The 18,229-nt window shown below is 39.0% G+C and overlaps 1 protein-coding gene across 3 annotated transcripts in view; it reads left to right on the forward strand.

Moving 5' to 3' along the window:
• Positions 1–18,229, forward strand: part of CNTNAP2 (contactin associated protein 2) — a 2,074,761-nt gene that overhangs the window by 1,324,734 nt on the left and 731,798 nt on the right. For all 3 annotated transcript variants that reach the window (XM_082400459.1, XM_082400458.1, XM_082400460.1), the window contains one exon: positions 8,297–8,416. In XM_082400459.1, the coding sequence (XP_082256585.1) occupies positions 8,297–8,416 (120 nt within the window). The remainder of the gene's footprint in view (positions 1–8,296; positions 8,417–18,229) is intronic.

The raw sequence follows: 18,229 nt of genomic DNA on the forward strand, positions 1-18,229 counted from the left end.
CAGGCCCCTTTCAAGGGCTGAGAACTACTATATTGGGGTTTTTTTCTGCTATATCCATGTTTTCCTTTAAAGGACTTCTTTCTTAATTCAAGGTTAGAGTGTCCAGTAAGCCAACCTCCCTTTTTAGCACTTTTGTCACCTGGTTCCTACAGCAAGTTTGTAGTAAGTACTGGGTCACCTCCAATATAAGAGAGCAGGAAAGCGAAGCCATTCATAAATTATCAATACTCAGTGTGTCATGTTACAGCATTTTTTAGTAAATGAACCATAAAGTTATTTTATGCTTCTTTCCAGTTTTATATCAAATCATTGTAAGTGAACTTTTCCCTTTCTGTGCAATCAGGAAAAGACTACTTATGATGTTCCAAAGGTAACCTTTATGTATGTGTTCATTTTTAACTTGGTTCATCCTTGGCCACTTCAAGCAATCCGTATGCTCTAGAAGGTAGTAACAGGAGGGATGTATACCACATGCGTAATGGCCTCTCTCAAAGCATGAAACATAGAAAGGGGCTAGGAGAGCCTTCCCCAGCTCGGCAGCATCATGAAGATCTAGAGAGCTGTTGCTTTGTACTGTTCAGAGCACCCAGCGTAAGACCTTGCACAGAGTGGGCCAAAAGCAACTATTTTACCAGGAGGATATTCTTTCTTAACACTGATGTTCAGGAACATGGTGGAGGGTCCTCCTCCCGGTCACCTCTAGGAAAGTTGGAAGAGCTCAGAGGTGGAGGTGAGGAGAGGTTGGCCCAGTCAGCTGGCAACTGTCTGTCTGTGTTAGTTTCCTAGAGATACTGTAACAAAGTAACAAACAGGATGACTTAAGGGAAATTTATTGCTTCACGATTTTGAGGCTAGAAATCTGAAGTCAAAGTGTCTGCCTGGTTGGTCCTTCTATGGGCTGTGAGGGAGAATCTGTTCCATACTTCTCTCCTAGCTTCTGGTAGCCTCAGGCATCCTTTAGTTGTGGTTGGCAGTATCCCTGTTGTTTATATTGTCTTCCTCTTGTAGGTTTCTGTCCCTGTGTCCAAATTTCCCCTTTTTATAAGGATACCAGTCCAGATGGATTAGGGGCCACCCTAACGAGCTTAACTTAATCACCTTCAAATACCTTATTTCCAAATAAAGGTTAGAACTTCAACACCTATTAGGGGGATACATTTCAACCCATAGCAGTGTCCTTCTTGAATCATCAATATTTATGTGAAAATTGAAGCCATGGCACAGATCACAGATGTGTGCTTCCCTCTCTTTTCCCAGGGACTTTAATGTTCTAATCATATATGTGTGTATGATTAGCTTCCATGTCCCCTTGCAATAGTCTCCTAGTTGTTACTAACTTTCCTAACCGATTGTCCACACAGTTGCCAGGAGATACTTCTTAAACACAAAATTGACGATGTTCCTACCTTGTTTTAGCCTGTGGTTACAGAGTAAATACAAACACCTTAGCATGCTAGTTCAGGCCTTTATTGTCATAAATGGAAGATAATATTATACACTTAGGAGCTGTGAAAACAATTTTTAAAGGGGAAATCTTAATAGAGTTGATAACATAAAATATTGTACATCAAAAGCTACATATTCAAGGTAAGGCAAAAAACAAGGAAGACAAATATGATGGAACATAGATTTTAGTTTTGATTTTATCATAGCCAATTTAAGTCAATGGAAAAATGCTGACAATAAATAAGTGGGCAAAAGGCATAACTGTATACCTCACAAAACAGTTTTAAAAACTCTCCAATGTATTGTATATGTGAAAATAAATTTTCCAATCAAAAAATACAAATCAAACAATAATAAAAGCTTTTTTTTGGCCAAGTAAGAAACTATTTTTTTCTTTTTCTTTTGTTTTAAATCAGTCTAACCAGTGCTGGTAAAGATGCATTAACAGGCAAAGTTGTTTTTACATTGTCAAGACTCTAAAAATTGACCGTCAGATTTAGAGCTAATTTCCTGGTGGCAGGCAGTGGGGGGAGTAACAAGTCCCTGATAACGGCTAATAAAACCTGGCTGTTAGGTATCCTGGATTCTGACTATTTACATTAACTTCTCATACCCTTGAAGGAGGTCTAGAAAAGAGGAGAGGGGCCTGGCATTCTGAAGGAATGAAATGCAAACTCCCCAAATTTACTTCTGGAGCTAGGGAAACAGGAGGTTCTTTTTTTTCTTCTTTTTTTTTTTTTTTTTTGGTACTTTTTCAGAATTAATCCAAGGAGTATAGATGCTTTTTTTTTTTTGGACCATGAGATATGTGGGATCTTAGTTCCCCAACCAGGGATTGAACATGCACCCCCTGCATTGGATGTGCAGAGTCTTAACCACTGGACCACTAGGGAATTCCCCTATAAATTCCTTTTATAATCAGAAATTACCCCATTAAAAACAATAAAGATAACTCTGTCTCACATATCCTAACAAAAATTCCCTCACTTGTACTTAGCAATCTCTATCAATTTTTATTCTATTTTTTCCTTTCATGGTTCAAACTCCTACAGTAGTGTGGTCAACATCCACCCCATTCCACCAACTAGTTCCTTTTCTTATAATCTGGTTTCTACAAATACCACCACCCTGAAATATTTTAAAAGTCACCCAAATCTGCTCACTAAATGTATTACCACTTCCCCTAGCTGATTTCCATTCCGTTTTTCTGCAACAATTCAAAGTATTGAGAGTTATCCTTTTCCTTGGGGGTAGCTCCTCCTTTATACTCCGTCCTTACCCTAAATATTCCTTAAGTGATGCTTTATTTCCCAGTGCATTAGGCCTGTTTCACATCTTTGCTTTTAAACCCTTTGCTTTTCTCTCTGCCAATGAGTTGGCATCTTTCATTAATCAACAACACTGGGAGGACATTAGGTGCTTAATAATACTTGTTCTTTAAATAGAGCAATCATATTATTTATATGTAGTTGTGATGAGCAGAATAATCCTCTCCCCACCAAACATGTCTATATCCTAAGCCGTGGAACATGTGACTATATTGCTTTCTATGGCAAAGAGACTGTGATTAAGCAAAGGACCTTCTCGTGAAGAGACTGTCCCAGATGATCGGGGGGGGCCTGACCTTCTCGTGCAGAGACTGTCCCAGATGATCGGGGGGGGGCCCTGACCTTCTCGTGCAGAGACTGTCCCAGATGATCGGAGGGGGCCTGACCTTCTCGTGCAGAGACTGTCCCAGATGATCGGGGGGGGGCCTGACCTTCTCGTGAAGAGACTGTCCCAGATGATCGGGGGGGACTGACCTTCTCGTGCAGAGACTGTCCCAGATGATCTGGGTGGGCCTGACCTTCTCGTGCAGAGACTGTCCCAGGTGATCTGGGTGGGCCTGATGCAGTCAGAGCTCCTTCAAATACAGAGAGGCGACAAGGCAAGCAGAGAATCAGAGCGGAGTGTGGGAGAGACTCCACCAGCCGCATCTGGCTTCGAAGATGAAGAAATAGGAAAATGAGCCAAGGAATACAGGTGGATTCTGGAAGCTGGAAAAGGCAAGACAACGGATTCCCCCCCTAGAGTTTTCGGAAGGAGCACAGCCCTACCCAGACTTTGAATTTAGCTCAGTGAAACCCACTTTGAACATCTGACCTCTAGAACTGTGAGATAATAAATTTGTTTCAACCCGCTAAGTATTTGGTTATTTGTTACAGCAGCCCAATGAAACTAATACACTAGTACTTCGTCATTTTCCATTGTACCCAATATGATGTCACACAGACAACATTCAATATTTAATGACAATAAGATACTTAGGATTTGTCACTTTCTGGATTTTTACATGCTATGAAATTCAGTCTGATGGGTTCATTCATAATATTTCTGAATATCTGAGATTTATTTAAGAATATGTAGAATAATATGAGACCTTTTATTTGGGACTAGGAGTTGCAACAGAGAAAAATTACTTTTCCAGTAAATCAATGGACTTGATGAGTCTATTTATTTTGCCATCAGCCCAATTGCCTTTCTGTTCTCCAGCAGTCTACTAGAAAAGCTCGATTATTGACAATGGCACAGATCCTTCTCTTTCTTCAGTGGCTGCTGGCTTAGCCCCTTCTGCCCTGTCAACTCCCTGGGGCTTGATATGCACAAATTGTGCAGCCCAGCTAGGACTCCACTGGGTACAGAGTTAACTGGCTGAGGCATGCAGGCTAAATACTTCGGTTAGCTCCTTCCGTGCATTAAAATTTCCATACACTCAGTGCTTTTTAGTTTACAAAGTGTGTGATTTCATTTAATCTTCACAATAACTTGGTGGAGGAGGTATTATTGCCTTCATTTTACAGTTGAGAAAACTGAAAGTTAAGGGGAGCTTCCAGGTAGTAAATGACAGAAAGGAGATTTGAACAAAAATCTCTTAATTCCTAATTCAGTTATAAAACTAATGCAGTTTTACTATGTACAGCTGTTCTTGCCATTTTACCTCAGTGCCTTTACTCCAGACATGTATTTTGCAAGTGTATTTTTAATGATAACATAACTTATGCATGTTATAAAGTAATGTGGAAAACACAGAGAAGTATGAAGTTTTAAATTATCCATAATGTTACTACTCAAAGATAACCACTGTTACTGTTTGAGTGTATTCCTTTCCAAATATTTTTCTGTGCATTCATCCAAGTATATTTCTTTTGACATGTATTTTTATTTAGAGTTTTGTATCCCATTCCATTTTTATTATTCTGAGTGAAGTGAGGTGGCATTCTAGCCTTATGTTATTGGATTGGCCAAAAAGTTCATTTGGTTAGTCAGTGTGTTTTTCCGTAAAGTTCTTCATGAAATGAAAAATATGTCTTTTATTTTTAGTTAGAACAAATTTTTTGGCCAACGCAATGTTTACAATTGTACTGTATTGCCTTTCAGTGACCTATTTTTCCTATTTATACTAAAATATAAATAAAGAATTAGTCCACCCTTCTTGAGTTAACTTTTTTTTTCAAGATTAGAGCCATGCTTCTCAACATGTAGTCAGGACCAGCAGCATCACTTGGGAGCTTGTTAGAACTGCAAATTCTCTACTGAGTCAGAATTTCCGGGGTGAGACCCAGGAATCCCTGTCCTAACAAGCTCTCCAGGTGATTTTTCACACATGATAAAGTTTGGACTAAAGTTTTGGTTTTCCATTTGTGTTGATGAGGCAAAAGCAGCTAATAACCCTGTTATAGGTTAAAGACAAGCAGAATAATTGTCACACTTTAAAGAAAAAGAAAGAATTTCTTGCTTACCCAGATTTCCCTCATCCACATGCTTTCATCTCTACTCTTAATCAATTACTTGGGTTAAAGTCCACAGACCTCTTTAAAATGCTTGTATGCTTACTTAGAAATGCAGTAGTTACCTATACTTACTATCATCCAATTGTGCTTTCATTTGCATATACTTCTTCTGGTGAGCCAACTAATCATTTATCAAAATCAGAACAGGATGAAGGGTAGGCACGTTTTAAGTTTCATTCTGACAGCTTTTCTTAAACATCTACCATGTTAGATCAATATAGAGTAGAAAAGAAAAATATGTTTTGTACACCCTGCCCTCACGACAATTCACAATCTTGTTAGGAAATAAAATTTTCCTATATGGTTTAATTAACAGCGGCCAATCAAGTCCTAAATTGACTAGTATTACAGTATGTGAGACGAGCAGTGTATGCCCTGGACTATACAGAAAGCTGGACGTGTTTATTAGGGAAGGTCTCCTTAAGAAAGGAGGAATGTCAGTGGTGCCTAAATAATAATTATTATATTAACGATGAACAGTCCACCTATTAACTATTAATACCTGTGATACCTATTCCCCAGACAAGGCTGAATGAGATTAGGTAGGTATCTTTGTCAATGTTATATAAATAGTACTTTGTGGAGTCAGAATTTAAACTCAGATCTGTTTGGCAGGAACCCTGTTTCTTACCACTTCTGCCTTCATAGTTAGCTCTGACTGAGAAGTTTTACAGATTGAGAAAGAGGCCTGTAGAAAACCACAAGTAGAGGCAACTCCAGAAAGGGTGAGCATGAGTCAAACAAGTTCCTGCGTCAGATTCACCTGAGCAGAGAGCAAGGTTGATACTGGCGAGTTGCTAAAACCAAAAGAGATCTGTAAGGATTATGGAAGGTCTTACATGCTTAGATGGTGATCTGGGATATACAATCAGAGATGCTGAAGAGCCATTACACATTTTTTAAACATAATGAAAGTAATGTTTTAGGATATTGCATAAAAAAGCATAATTGGGTGGGAAGTGAAGAGATATTTGGGTAGAACAATCAATTAATAGGTCGATTGTTGTAAATCAGATACCAGATGATAAGGAAAATGACTGGGGTGCTGGCAGTGGGGAAAAAGAATGATTATTAAATATTAGAAAACAAAGGTGAAAGTTTTTAATGGTAGATTGGCTGAAGGGACAATTGGAAAACCTACGAATTTGAACCTGACGTTCTGGGTGATTTTGAACTGTACACAAAAATTGTAATAATCTGAAGAAGGATTGTCAAAAATTAATAAGGCAGTTGGTTTTTTTCAGAGACTGTGAGTTTAAGTCATTCTTTCTTGCTTCTCAACTACGTCCACCCACCTAGTCTCCATGTCCTGTTGATCTTAAATCCCATCTACTTTATCCTGCCTTGTTTGCTTTATCCTTTCTCATAATCTTCTATACCTCTGGCCATCTTTCAATAGGCCTATAGGCCTATTGCTATAGCAATTACAGCCTACATGCTCTCATTACTCACTTCCCTAAGACCTATTGTTTTGCTACAAAGAACTTTCTTTCTAAAACCTACGTCAAATTATGGCATCTTTCTGCTGAAAGTTTAAAAATATTTGTTCAGTCTTTTATTGCATTATTTTATTTGGTATGGCATTCAGAATTAGAGCGACCATAGTTTATTATCCAAATAAGACAACTGGGAGATTGAAAGTGGCATATTAATAATTACACTCAGACAAAAGGTGTATGGGCTGTGCTTAACTTTCTAGCCACATCCTCTTCTGACAGCACTTCTTGCACGAGTACTGAGTGAACAGTCCCTACTCCAAAGGTCCGCAGTCTGTGTTGTTCACAGCTGTGCTTGTGTTGCCTAATCTACTGCTCAACACATCATATGGGCTCAATAACTATTTGCAGAAGGAAGGAAGGAAGGAAGGAAGTGGGAAGCAAGCCTTGAGTAAATCAAAGAGTTTTTGAACTGTTTTAGTCTAGTGTGTTGTGTTTGTTGAAATGAAATAGAATTTAAGGTCTAGCATCCTTGGGAAGAGGAAACCATGGAAAGCGAAAGGGAAGCACAGAGAACATGGGAGAGGAAAGTAGAAAAGGGAGGTCCAGAATCAGACCTCCTACTTCATAGCTTAGCAAAGGACAGAGGCTAGGAGTATTGAATTCAAAGGCACTTTACCAAAAGACTCCGCTTATCAGATAGATAGATTTTTACTAGAAATAGTTCTTAGTTTTGTAAAGAGGTCTGTCAAATTCATCATATATGTCAATGTAGAGCTATTAAAAAAAGTTTTCACTATAGTGTTTTAGAAGTTCCAGCTATAAAGGAGGTATGTAAATGTCCATTTTGCACTTCTGAAAACAGGTGCAGTCTCTGTGAGAAAAGAAAATGTGTTACGAGCATGGGAACAAAAAGGAAAATGATGAAAAAGAACCTACAATCTAATTACATAAATGTCAGTTTTCTACAAAAACTAGATTTGATGTAATTAAAGCACACCTGTAACAAATAAAATGAAACAGACATATCTTTCCATTTTCCTGAAATAAAGGAAGATTAGAAATCACGTGGTATTTGTGGGAAATTTATACTAAATATGCAAAAAAAAAGTGTCCCTGTGTGTGTGTGCATGAGAGAGAGAGAGAGGGAGAGAGAGAGAGAGAGAGATTTTCTCTGATCTCTTAGCTGATAGCCCAACAGTACAGCCAATATTCATGGCCTTTCAGTAAAGTCCCTTACATTAAGGAGCTGATATCTATAAATAAGTATAAATTAAATAGTTTTCAATGATCATGAGCACCTGTGAAACAAACATTACATTTGTTTAACAATTTATTGATTGTTTTAGACCTTTCCCCAACTAAAGCCATAGCAGGAACTTACTATCTTTGTTTGTTAGGTCAGAACCAATGCTTATAGACTAAAAATCAGATTATGAGTTTAAATGTAGAGAAAAGAGTGCTCTTTCTAACAAGAGGATACTCTCCTAAACAGTGGTTTGATAGCATTTGATCTGTTACTGGGGCATTTATCTGGAGAGACACTTTTTGGGTGCTGTGCTCATGTGGGATGTTTCGTTCCAGCCATCTATGAGCCTTCCTGTGAAGCCTACAAACACCTAGGCCAGACATCAAATTACTACTGGATAGATCCTGATGGCAGTGGACCTCTGGGGCCTCTGAAAGTTTACTGCAACATGACAGGTAACTATGCCATATTTATGTTTCATGAAGATTGCTTTTCTGTATGTTGAGAATAAATAGCACCACTAAAGTTTGTTTCTTCTGTGCTGTATTCTTATCGTAATGTGTGATAAGCTAAATATTGCTGGCTTTGTTAGGCTAATTGGTGAAATGTATTTCAATGCTGGGTTTTCAAAAAAAAGTCTGCCTTCTGATTTGAACGGTTAATAATTAGTGTTTAAAAAAAATCATCATGCAGAGGAAAAACTAGAAAGCAAAATTGCAAGGTTGAAGTCCACAGAAAGAACTAGCCCATGAAGCACCCTCCACAAGGACCTAGACTGGGGAAGGTTAGTACCACCTCTCAAACCATCCACACTGCCCATGCGAAAGGAAGCTCAGAGGTCACGCCAAACCTTCCTCTGCTTGCCATGGTTATACAAGGAGCCGTTCTGGGTACTGAAAGCCCATTCTGGCACTAGCAAAACTTACCTGCCGCTTTCATGAAATTTTTCTGGGGAAGAGAGCCTAGTTTTTCTTCACTTCCATATTAAATTTCAGGGCTATGAAATGAGATTGCGGGTTCCCACAGTCGTATGTAAGATGTACAGATCTGTAAGATAAGAGCACATCTTCCGTCAGACACTTGGTAGCATCTTGCCCTCCAAAAATCTGGAGAAGTGTGTGGGGCAAGCACTGTTTACTAGCTCCAGGAGAGGATCAGCATTCGATATGAACTCCTGAGGCATATGATGATAAGGATGATGATTATATGATGCTACTGATGCTGATTGCTGCATGGACGGTTTGCCATGTATCGGGTACCACAGTAACTGCTTTATTCAGACAACCTGGGTTTATATTGTAGCGCTGTTAATCACCAGATATAGAATCTTGGGCAACTTATTAACTGTGCTAACTTCAATAAGCCTCGGAATGTTTTTCTTTGAAATTGATTAATAATAATATCTACCTCATAGTATTATTGTATGAATGAAATAAGGTAATCTACATATGGTTCTTAGCATATTGTCTGACACATAATAAACTTTCAGAAAAGGTTGCCAGGAGTAAGGTATAATTATTTTTTAAAGAATTAGAGAGTTAAATAACTCGCTTATATTATTCAGGCAAAATTCAAATTCCAATATGTTTGAGGCCAGTGGTTCTTAAATCCAGCTATGCTTCAGAAACATTTATGGAGTTATGTCTTCCCATACAAACCTGTTGGCTCCATCTCAGGAGACTGACTCAGTAGGTGTGAAGTGCAAATAGGATTGTGCGCCTAGAACTAAGAGCCCTAAACAGTGCTATAGACAAGTAGACCCCAGTGGAGAACTCGGCAACATCAGGAAGACAGACATGGCACAGAACGGAAGGGAGGATGATGAGGACGTGGGTGTAGTATGGAAGGTGGGTAGAGAAAATGGTAAAGTGAGAGCTACTGTCCCCAGATTTCCCCCCATGCCAAGGCTCTAAGCGTGCCCCAGAGAAATAATTCACTTCCCAGAAAGCTTGACCTGAGAGTTCATTGATTGTTGGACTTGTCAATGCACTCAGGTACTTTCTTCTTTACCTTCATTCTAATCTTACTTCAACTAAAGTAGAATCCATGAGAACTAGACTTAATCCAAAAGACTCTTGATGTTGATTTCTCAAAACTATTGTCAACTATTAACCTTAAGGGAAATCAGGGCATCCTGAATGGGCTTGGACAATTAAGAAGTTACTTTAGTTACTTTCCTATATGCCTTTTCAGAAAAGAACTAGAAAACTAAACAAAACCATAATGTATATGACCCTCATATGAAGAACACACAAAATGGAAGAGGATTTTTTCTTTTTTTTTTTTCGGGAGAGATCACTTTTCTGTGAATTGAAGGCCTTATGTGAAACACAGATCTCCTCTTCATCAACACCTCCTTTAAAGAGTATGACTATAGTTTGACCTAATACTCTAGATTCAGTCTAAGTGGTGAAAAGAACAGCATGATTTCTGCAGTTAGAAGATTTTTTTTCTATCGTCAAGATAGTTATGAACACCAGTGTTTCAGGGACCCTTGAAGGCCATCAGGTACTCTTTGGCCTTTTGCAACCCATTAACCCTTCCTTCATCTGGAAAGAACATGAACTTGACCCATTAGGAAAACATGGCACCACAGAGCTTGGCTTGGGCTGTAGCTTTTCCAAGAGATACATGTTGAAGAAGAGGAGGGAGTGACAGCATGAGATACTCTATGAATCTTGAGATATAACTCTATGGTCATGAGAAATTGTATATGCACCTTAATTCACAACATTTGTATTAAAGAATAGAGCTCTCCCACTTCTTAGTAACCCAAATGTAATTGAGTGTTTATCACTGTTGAATATATCACATATTTTAAAAATGGGAGCAAGATATCTTCTCTGGGGAAGAAGCAATGTCTTGGCAGTGATCAGTCTCTTTTTCCTTCTTCTTACTAAGATGAGGGAGAGTTTTTCACTTGTACAGACATAGTGAATATATGAGTCTTGATTTTGGTTTCTCTACACTGGAGGAACTTTACTGGCAGGTAATATCTGATGTAAATTTGGGTAGAAATGAAAAATCACTCTGTTGGAAATCACTTCTGATTTATAATTATTCTTTGGAATACTAAACTTTAAATTCACTTACTAATTAAAAAATAAAACAAAACAAAAAAACAAAATGAAAACACAGTTAATTAATTTAGGGCCTGGCAAGAAGAAGGTAGTCTCCTCTGACTTTTAGAAAAGAAGTTCCTCCAAATAATCATTACAACATCACTGTTCACTAATATCTCCAAGTTTTATGTTTGTTTAACATTATCAAATAAGTAAGTTGTTCCTCATCTTATCCTTATTACATTTTCTGTTGAATCACAGGGAAGACTTGAAGTTTGTCCTTGCTAGAGTATTTTACTGTTGGATTCAGTCCAAACTGTCAGCATATATCTCCTGGCATCTCAGATACTGTTAAATTCTCAATTTCTCCTTCCCAATGCCTCTTGCAAATCATTATTCTTTCCATTCCTCAAACCACCATCCTGATTCAGACCCTCAATTGTTGGGTTTAGGTTATTCTAGTAATGTCCCAACTGGCCCCTGTTGGTTTACAACCTTGGGAGTTCCCCAAGTGAAATCTGAAACTGGACCCCGTACGTGGAGGGCAAGGAGAGACTGAGAAGGAGGCAGACCCTCTAGATTGGTAGGTGAAGGTTTGATAAGCAAGGGAACTTACTTACAAGGCTTGTCTTGGGCGACACAGTATGAGTAGATTTCTGCACCCAACCCACAGGATCTTAAAAGTGTATATCGAGGCCTTGACAGGGTTCAGTGACATATTCAGTCCAGATGGTCTCAACACCTACCTCTCACAAGGATTTACTCCCTGTAAGGGCTGCTAGCCTGGGAATAGTAGGTGGGATGTACATTCCAAGGACAGGGGAGGGGTGAGGAGCCTCCGGTTGCCAGGGTTCTGCTTAAGGGTCAACTGGCAGTCACATTCTCTCCATGACCTCCTTCAACGGTCCCTTCAACTCCAATATTTTCCTACTGCCCCAGCCTCCATGCCACCTGTCAGCAGGCTGCTAGATGAATGCTCCTGCCACACCACTGTGATCATATGACCACTGTGCTCCATCCCAACTACTGAATAATGGGAAAGGGCCTCAACTTAGCATTCAACTTCCTTCACATTTAATACAAACTTCCTAGCACTGTCTTTTTTCTACCCTGCTTCCTTATAGCCATCCCCTGCTCCAATCAGAGTAGAGTTTCCATCATTCCCTAAATTCAGTTTGGCTTGTTTTACACTAAATTTCATGACAATCTCCCTGTGTACAATATTCTCTCCTGAAACTCTCTATAAAATACTTATCTCTGAAGAGTTTTCTTGAATCCTAAACTCCTCCATGAAGCTCTTCCTCATCTTCAATATACCCTTCACCACCAAATGACCATTATAAACTCTTTTATCGATCAAAACCTTTCCTCTTTTATTTTTAATTTTTATTTTATATTGGGATATAGTTGATTAACAACGTTGTGTTAGTTTCAGGTGTACAGCAAAGTGACTCAGTTATACATATACTTGTATTGATATCTATTCTTTTTCAAATTCTTTTCCCATTTGGGTTATTACAGAATATTGAGTAGTGTTCCCTGTGCTATACAGTAGGTCCTTGTTGGTTATCTATTTTAAATATAGCAATGTGTACATGTCAATCCCAAACTCCCAATCTGTTCCTCCCCCCACCCTTCCACCCTGGTAACCATAAGTTCATTCTCTAAGTCTGTGAGTCTGTTTCTGTTTTGTAAATGAGTTCATTTGTATCATTTTTTTAAATTCCGCATATAAGTGATTTCATATGGTATTTGTCTTTCTCTGTCTGACTTACTTAGGATGATCATCTCCAGGTCCACCCATGTTGTTGCAAATGGCATTATTTCATTCTTTTTAATGACTGAGTAATATTCCATTGTATATATGTACCACATCTTCTTTATCCATTCATCTGTCGATGGACATTTAGGTTGCTTCCATGTCTTGGCTAGTGTAAATAGCACTGCAGTGAACATTGGGATGCATGTATCCTTTCGAACCATGTTTTTCTCTGGATATATGCCCAAGAACGAGATTGCTGGATCATGTGACAACTCCATTTTTAGTTTTTTGAGGAACCTCCATACTGTTCTCGATAGTGGCTGCACCAATTTACATTCCCACAAACAATGTAGGAGGGTACCCTATTCTCCACACCCTCTGCAGCATTTGTTATTTATAGATTTTTCAGTGATGGCCATTCTGACCAGTGTGAGGTGGTCTCTGTATTATTTCTTAAACTGCATGTAAAATTTACATTATCTAAAAGAAAAATTTTAATTAAAAATGTAATGTACACACACACACACACACACACACACACATACACACACAAAAACCCCCAAAATGTGAATTTCTTCATAGACTTTGTGAAAAGAAAAAAGAACAGAATATTTAAGCATCCCTCTAGGATCCTTTTTCTAGGTTTTTTCATTTCTGTATTCACTATGTGCCAGGAACTGTGCCATGTGAGAACAAATGGATATAATAAATGCCTTCATGGTATTCACAACCAACAATAAAAACAAGCACTGAAAAAGTGAACAAATAAGTAATTTTTCTGTAGAGAAAAATAATAGAATTGTGAGAAATGGTTTATTTTGGATAGAGGATTTTTTTAAAAACCTCCCTAGGAAGCAACATTTTAGCCAAAATCTAGCATATGAAAGGAGACAAGGCACTCAGAAAGGTGAGGAAGGGGAATGAGCCCTGAAAAATTATACCCCACAGAGTGAAAGAGATCATTTCCTTCCAAGGAACTGAAACCTCAGTTGCTGAAGAAGCATCATGAGCCTATAGGGGGGCCCAAAATGAAGTGGGGAGATGGGCAGGGGACAGGTGGTGGTGCAGGAAAAAAATCTGGTTTTTACTTTTTCAATTATATTTCAATGTAGTCGGTGGGAATCTATGGAAAGTTTTTACACAGGAGAGTAAGAGGGTCTCAATTAAAACTACTACTTGGAGTACCATGAATGACAGACTAAAAGCACTGGGACCAGTTCTGAGGCTATTGTAAAAGTCCAGGGAAGAAAAGAAGCTCCTTTGGACTAGAGTGGTGATAGTTTAAGTGATGAATAAGAGATGAATTTCAGATGTACTTTGAAGGAAGCATTGTCAGGATTGGTGACAGATGGGAGAAGGATGGTTAAAGACAGTTGTCCAGAATAACTCCTGGGGCTTCCCTGGTGGTGCAGTGGTTAAGAATCTGCTTGCCAATGCAGGGGACACGGGTTCGAGCCCTGGTCCAGGAACATCCCACATGCCATGGAGCAACTAGGCCCATGCACCACAACCACTAAGCATGTGCTCTAGAGCCTGCGAGCCACAACTACTGAGCTCACGAGCCACAACTACTGCAGCCTGCACGCCTAGAGCCCATGCTCCACAACAAGAGAAGCCACCGCAATGAGAAGCCCGTGCACCGCAACAAAGAGTAACCCCCGCTCGCCGCAACTAGAGAAAGCCCGCGTGCAGCAGTGAAGACCCAACGCAGCCAAAAATAAATAACTAAATAATAAAATAAATTTTAAAATATATATATATATTAAAAAGAGCAAAACATTTAACAACAACAACAAAAAGAATAACTCCTGAATATATGGATTAAATAACTGGATGAATTACAGTGCCATATGGCAGATGTGGGAAATTAAGGAAAGAACAGATTTAGAGGAATTTCAAGAATTCAGTTTTGACCTATTTAAATATGAAGTGCTATATGCCATCTCAATTGAGATGCAAATTCTGCAGTTGGACAAGCCCCAAAAGGATGTTTGGGTTAGAGACATAAATGTCCTAATTGTTAGCATATGAATATATGAGAAATGATAATATCACTTAGGGGATGATGTAAACTGGGAAAAGGCATCTGTGAAATGAGCTCCTAGGAAGTCGATAGATAAGTCAGATTTCTAGTGATGAAATACTCTGTATGTAGGAGAATGTATAAGTAAGTGGAGGAAAAGTGTCTAAGAGAATTTTAGGGACAAATGGGTCATCCTTATGGATGTCGAATTGACTGTTTGGGTTGTAAAGAATGAGAAAAAGACTGGGAGGATGGAGAGTGATTTTGAATCAATGCAAAGGTATATAATGAATGAGCAGGACCCAGTGGGGCCTTCCTGGGTTCAGACTCCCCCCACCCTCCATGCCCCCCACCTCTTATTTGTAAAAAAAGCTTTAGCCTCCTATTCCTTCCCCGAGTTCCAAAGAGCAAATTTAATCAGAGAAGTGAGAAAATGAGAAAGTGCAGAAACAAAGGAAAATAGTCAAGCAAGACAAAATAATAGTTTAGCCATGAAACAAAGTCAAAAACATTTAGTTCTTCCTCAAGGGCTATGGATAATATCCTGAGCCATATCCTTGAGTTATTTTGCAGATACTAACCACCCCCCCCCAAGATGGAAGAAGTTAACTACATGCTGACCACCAGTATGTAGACCCTAGACAGGTTGGAACCAAAAGGTTGATCATTGAGATTCCTGAAACATCACCCTGTTACCTCACTGTCAACCAATCAGAGAATTGTGCAGGAGCTGATCAGGCACCCTACAACGCACACCCATAATGTTGCCTTTCAAAACTGTTACCTGAAAGCCATCAAGAAGTTCAGGTATTTTGAACATGAGCTGCCCTTACTCCTTTCTTGGTGCCTTGCAATAAACTCTACTTTCCTTCACTACAACCCAGTGTCAGTAGAGTGGCTTTGCTACACGTTCAGTGAGTGGACCCAAGTTTGGTTCAATAACAAAAATAAATCAACTCGTAACATGCTTTATACGGGATGCAAAGCAGTTGAAACTTGGCAAGCAATTGATGATACTGTATTTTTAAAGCATGGTTTTGGCAGCTGGGAATAGGGTTTTCCAAAGGAGACCCATACATAAGACAGGGAAACAAGTCAGAAAGCCTCTGTTGTAATACAGGAGGTAAAGTTGAGATTCAGGGTGGTGGCTGACAGGTAAAGGAGAGGATTGATTTGATGGATATTTAGAAAATTGAGTTGACCAGACTGTGGCTGGTGATTGGAGTTGTAAATGATTCCCAAGTTTCTGCCTTGAGTAGCCGCATGTGAAGGAGTACAGAAGAGCAGGGACAGATCAGGAAAAGGTGGGACTCTATGTTGCCTTCAGTGCCTGTAATTCAGCCTGTTGGAGCTGTGCTGTGGGCAGATACTATACAGATTCCCTGAAGACTTTAAACACAATTAATCTCTGTCTCAGTTTCCTTATAAATAGAGTAGGAATTGGAATGAGTTGATCTCTACACTGCCTTCTATTCTTAAAAAAAAAAAAATTCTACTATTGCCATGGCACATGAAAGAAAAATATCACTATTCAAATAATCGAGAAGCAAAATCCTCTTGCCTCAAACAAGCTTGAATTTACTCATTTCTTGGCCACATTTGACATAAATTGGCACTGTTCATTTTTTATCAAAAAGCAGTTCTTCTACTATGCAATTCTCCTTTTGACTATCTGCAGTTCAGCGCTTCATCACTTGGAAATTAGGGGGTGCCCTAAATGACAGCGTCTCAAGTGCTCAGTTGACATTGAGGAGAGAATATATTCATTGAATCTTTTGTAGGAGAATTCATCATTCTGTGCAAGTCAAAGCCTGGTTCCCTTTTTTAGATCTTAGGGCACATTATAAAATGTGGCCATTGTTATCCTCACCTTCCTTCTCAATTTTTATCACCTCTCTGAAAATTTGGTATCATAAATATAATTTTAATGAGTATATACTATCATATATTTCTATATTGACCTCTTTCTTTTGTACATTTTTCTCACATTTCAGTTTATTTCTATTTCCTTAAGATGCTTACCAACATCTTCTAGAAACATTGAACTTTTATTATTTAAAGCTTCATTTAGTTCTCTCTGCCCAGTGATAATAACAATAGTAAATAAAGCTAGATCCAGCTATTATCCTTGGAAAATTACTGCTTATCCCTAAATCAAAAACAATGTTTTCCTTAATATTCTATCCTCGAATTCATCTTTACTCTCTTTGTATTCATATTTAATTTTTAAAAATTTAAGTAAACATCTGTGCTATACGGTGTGAAGTTTAAAGTCCAAATAAGGAACACCTCCTGCATTCTTCCTAGCAGTACTTTTGTAGTTTTATCAAAAAGCCATTAAGCTTGTTTACATAATTTGTGCTTTATAAAGCCCTGGGATTTAGCTGATCAAATTCTGTTATTCTCTATAATGGTAAAAGCTGTTCATGTCTTTTTAATCTAATATTTATAGAGAGCTTGTTACTCAAGTTCTTAAGCACTTGCACTCAGTAATATCGTTTTATTTATCGTTATGCCTCTCAGGAGTTTCGGTAGTACAGTGGTGGGGGGGTGGAAATGGGTTGCTGGGGTGGATGCTTGAGCTCTAATGGAATCACGAACCTGCCCCCCACTCCTGCTGCCATCACCTCCCGCCAGCCCCCCAGCAAAGCAAAGCAGTTCCTTCTCTGTCATATTCGTTTTCTTAGCAGCTTTCAATAACACCAATTTATTATCTCACAGTTTCCATGGGTCAGGACTCTGGCGGAGGTTAGCTGGGTCGACTGCTCAGGGTCCCATGGGCTGAAATGAGGGATCAGCAGGGCTGTGGTCTCATCTGAGGCTTGAGATCCTCTTCCATGTTTATTCAGGGTGTCGATGGAATTCAATTCCTTGAGGTTTTAAGACTGAGGGTCCCATTTTCTTGTTGGCTGTTGGCTGTGGATTGCCCTCAGCTCCTAGAGGATGTTCCCAAGGTCCCAGATACGCATCCTTCTCATAGTGTGGCAGTGGGAGGATCTCTGACCTCTGGACTCTCTCTCAGGAGCACACCTGATGAGGCCATGCCTAACATCCACCCAGTATAACCAGCTGTTTGATTAACGCAAGTCAGGTGGGGACCTTACTGACACCTGCAAAATCTCTTCACCTTTGCCATATAGAGCAACCTAATCGCAGGAGTGATAGCCCATCGTGTATACCTGTCCTACCCACATTCAAGGAGTGGGATCAGGGGGTGTGCACTAGGGGTCGGGAATACTGGGGGAATACTTTTTATTCTTCTTACCACACCTACCTCTGTGTCTCTGCATACTATTCATAATTCCAGCTGCATATAGCCTTACCTTTTGAGTAACAGTGCCACATTTAGTTTGTAAAATATTAAGCTTTATTATTTATTATTTGTCTTATGGTTTTTAACATATTGTTCAAAATAGGAAAG

The sequence above is a fragment of the Balaenoptera borealis genome (genome assembly GCF_965194805.1).
Source record: "Balaenoptera borealis genome assembly, chromosome: 7".
NCBI classification, from domain to species: domain Eukaryota; kingdom Metazoa; phylum Chordata; class Mammalia; order Artiodactyla; family Balaenopteridae; genus Balaenoptera; species Balaenoptera borealis.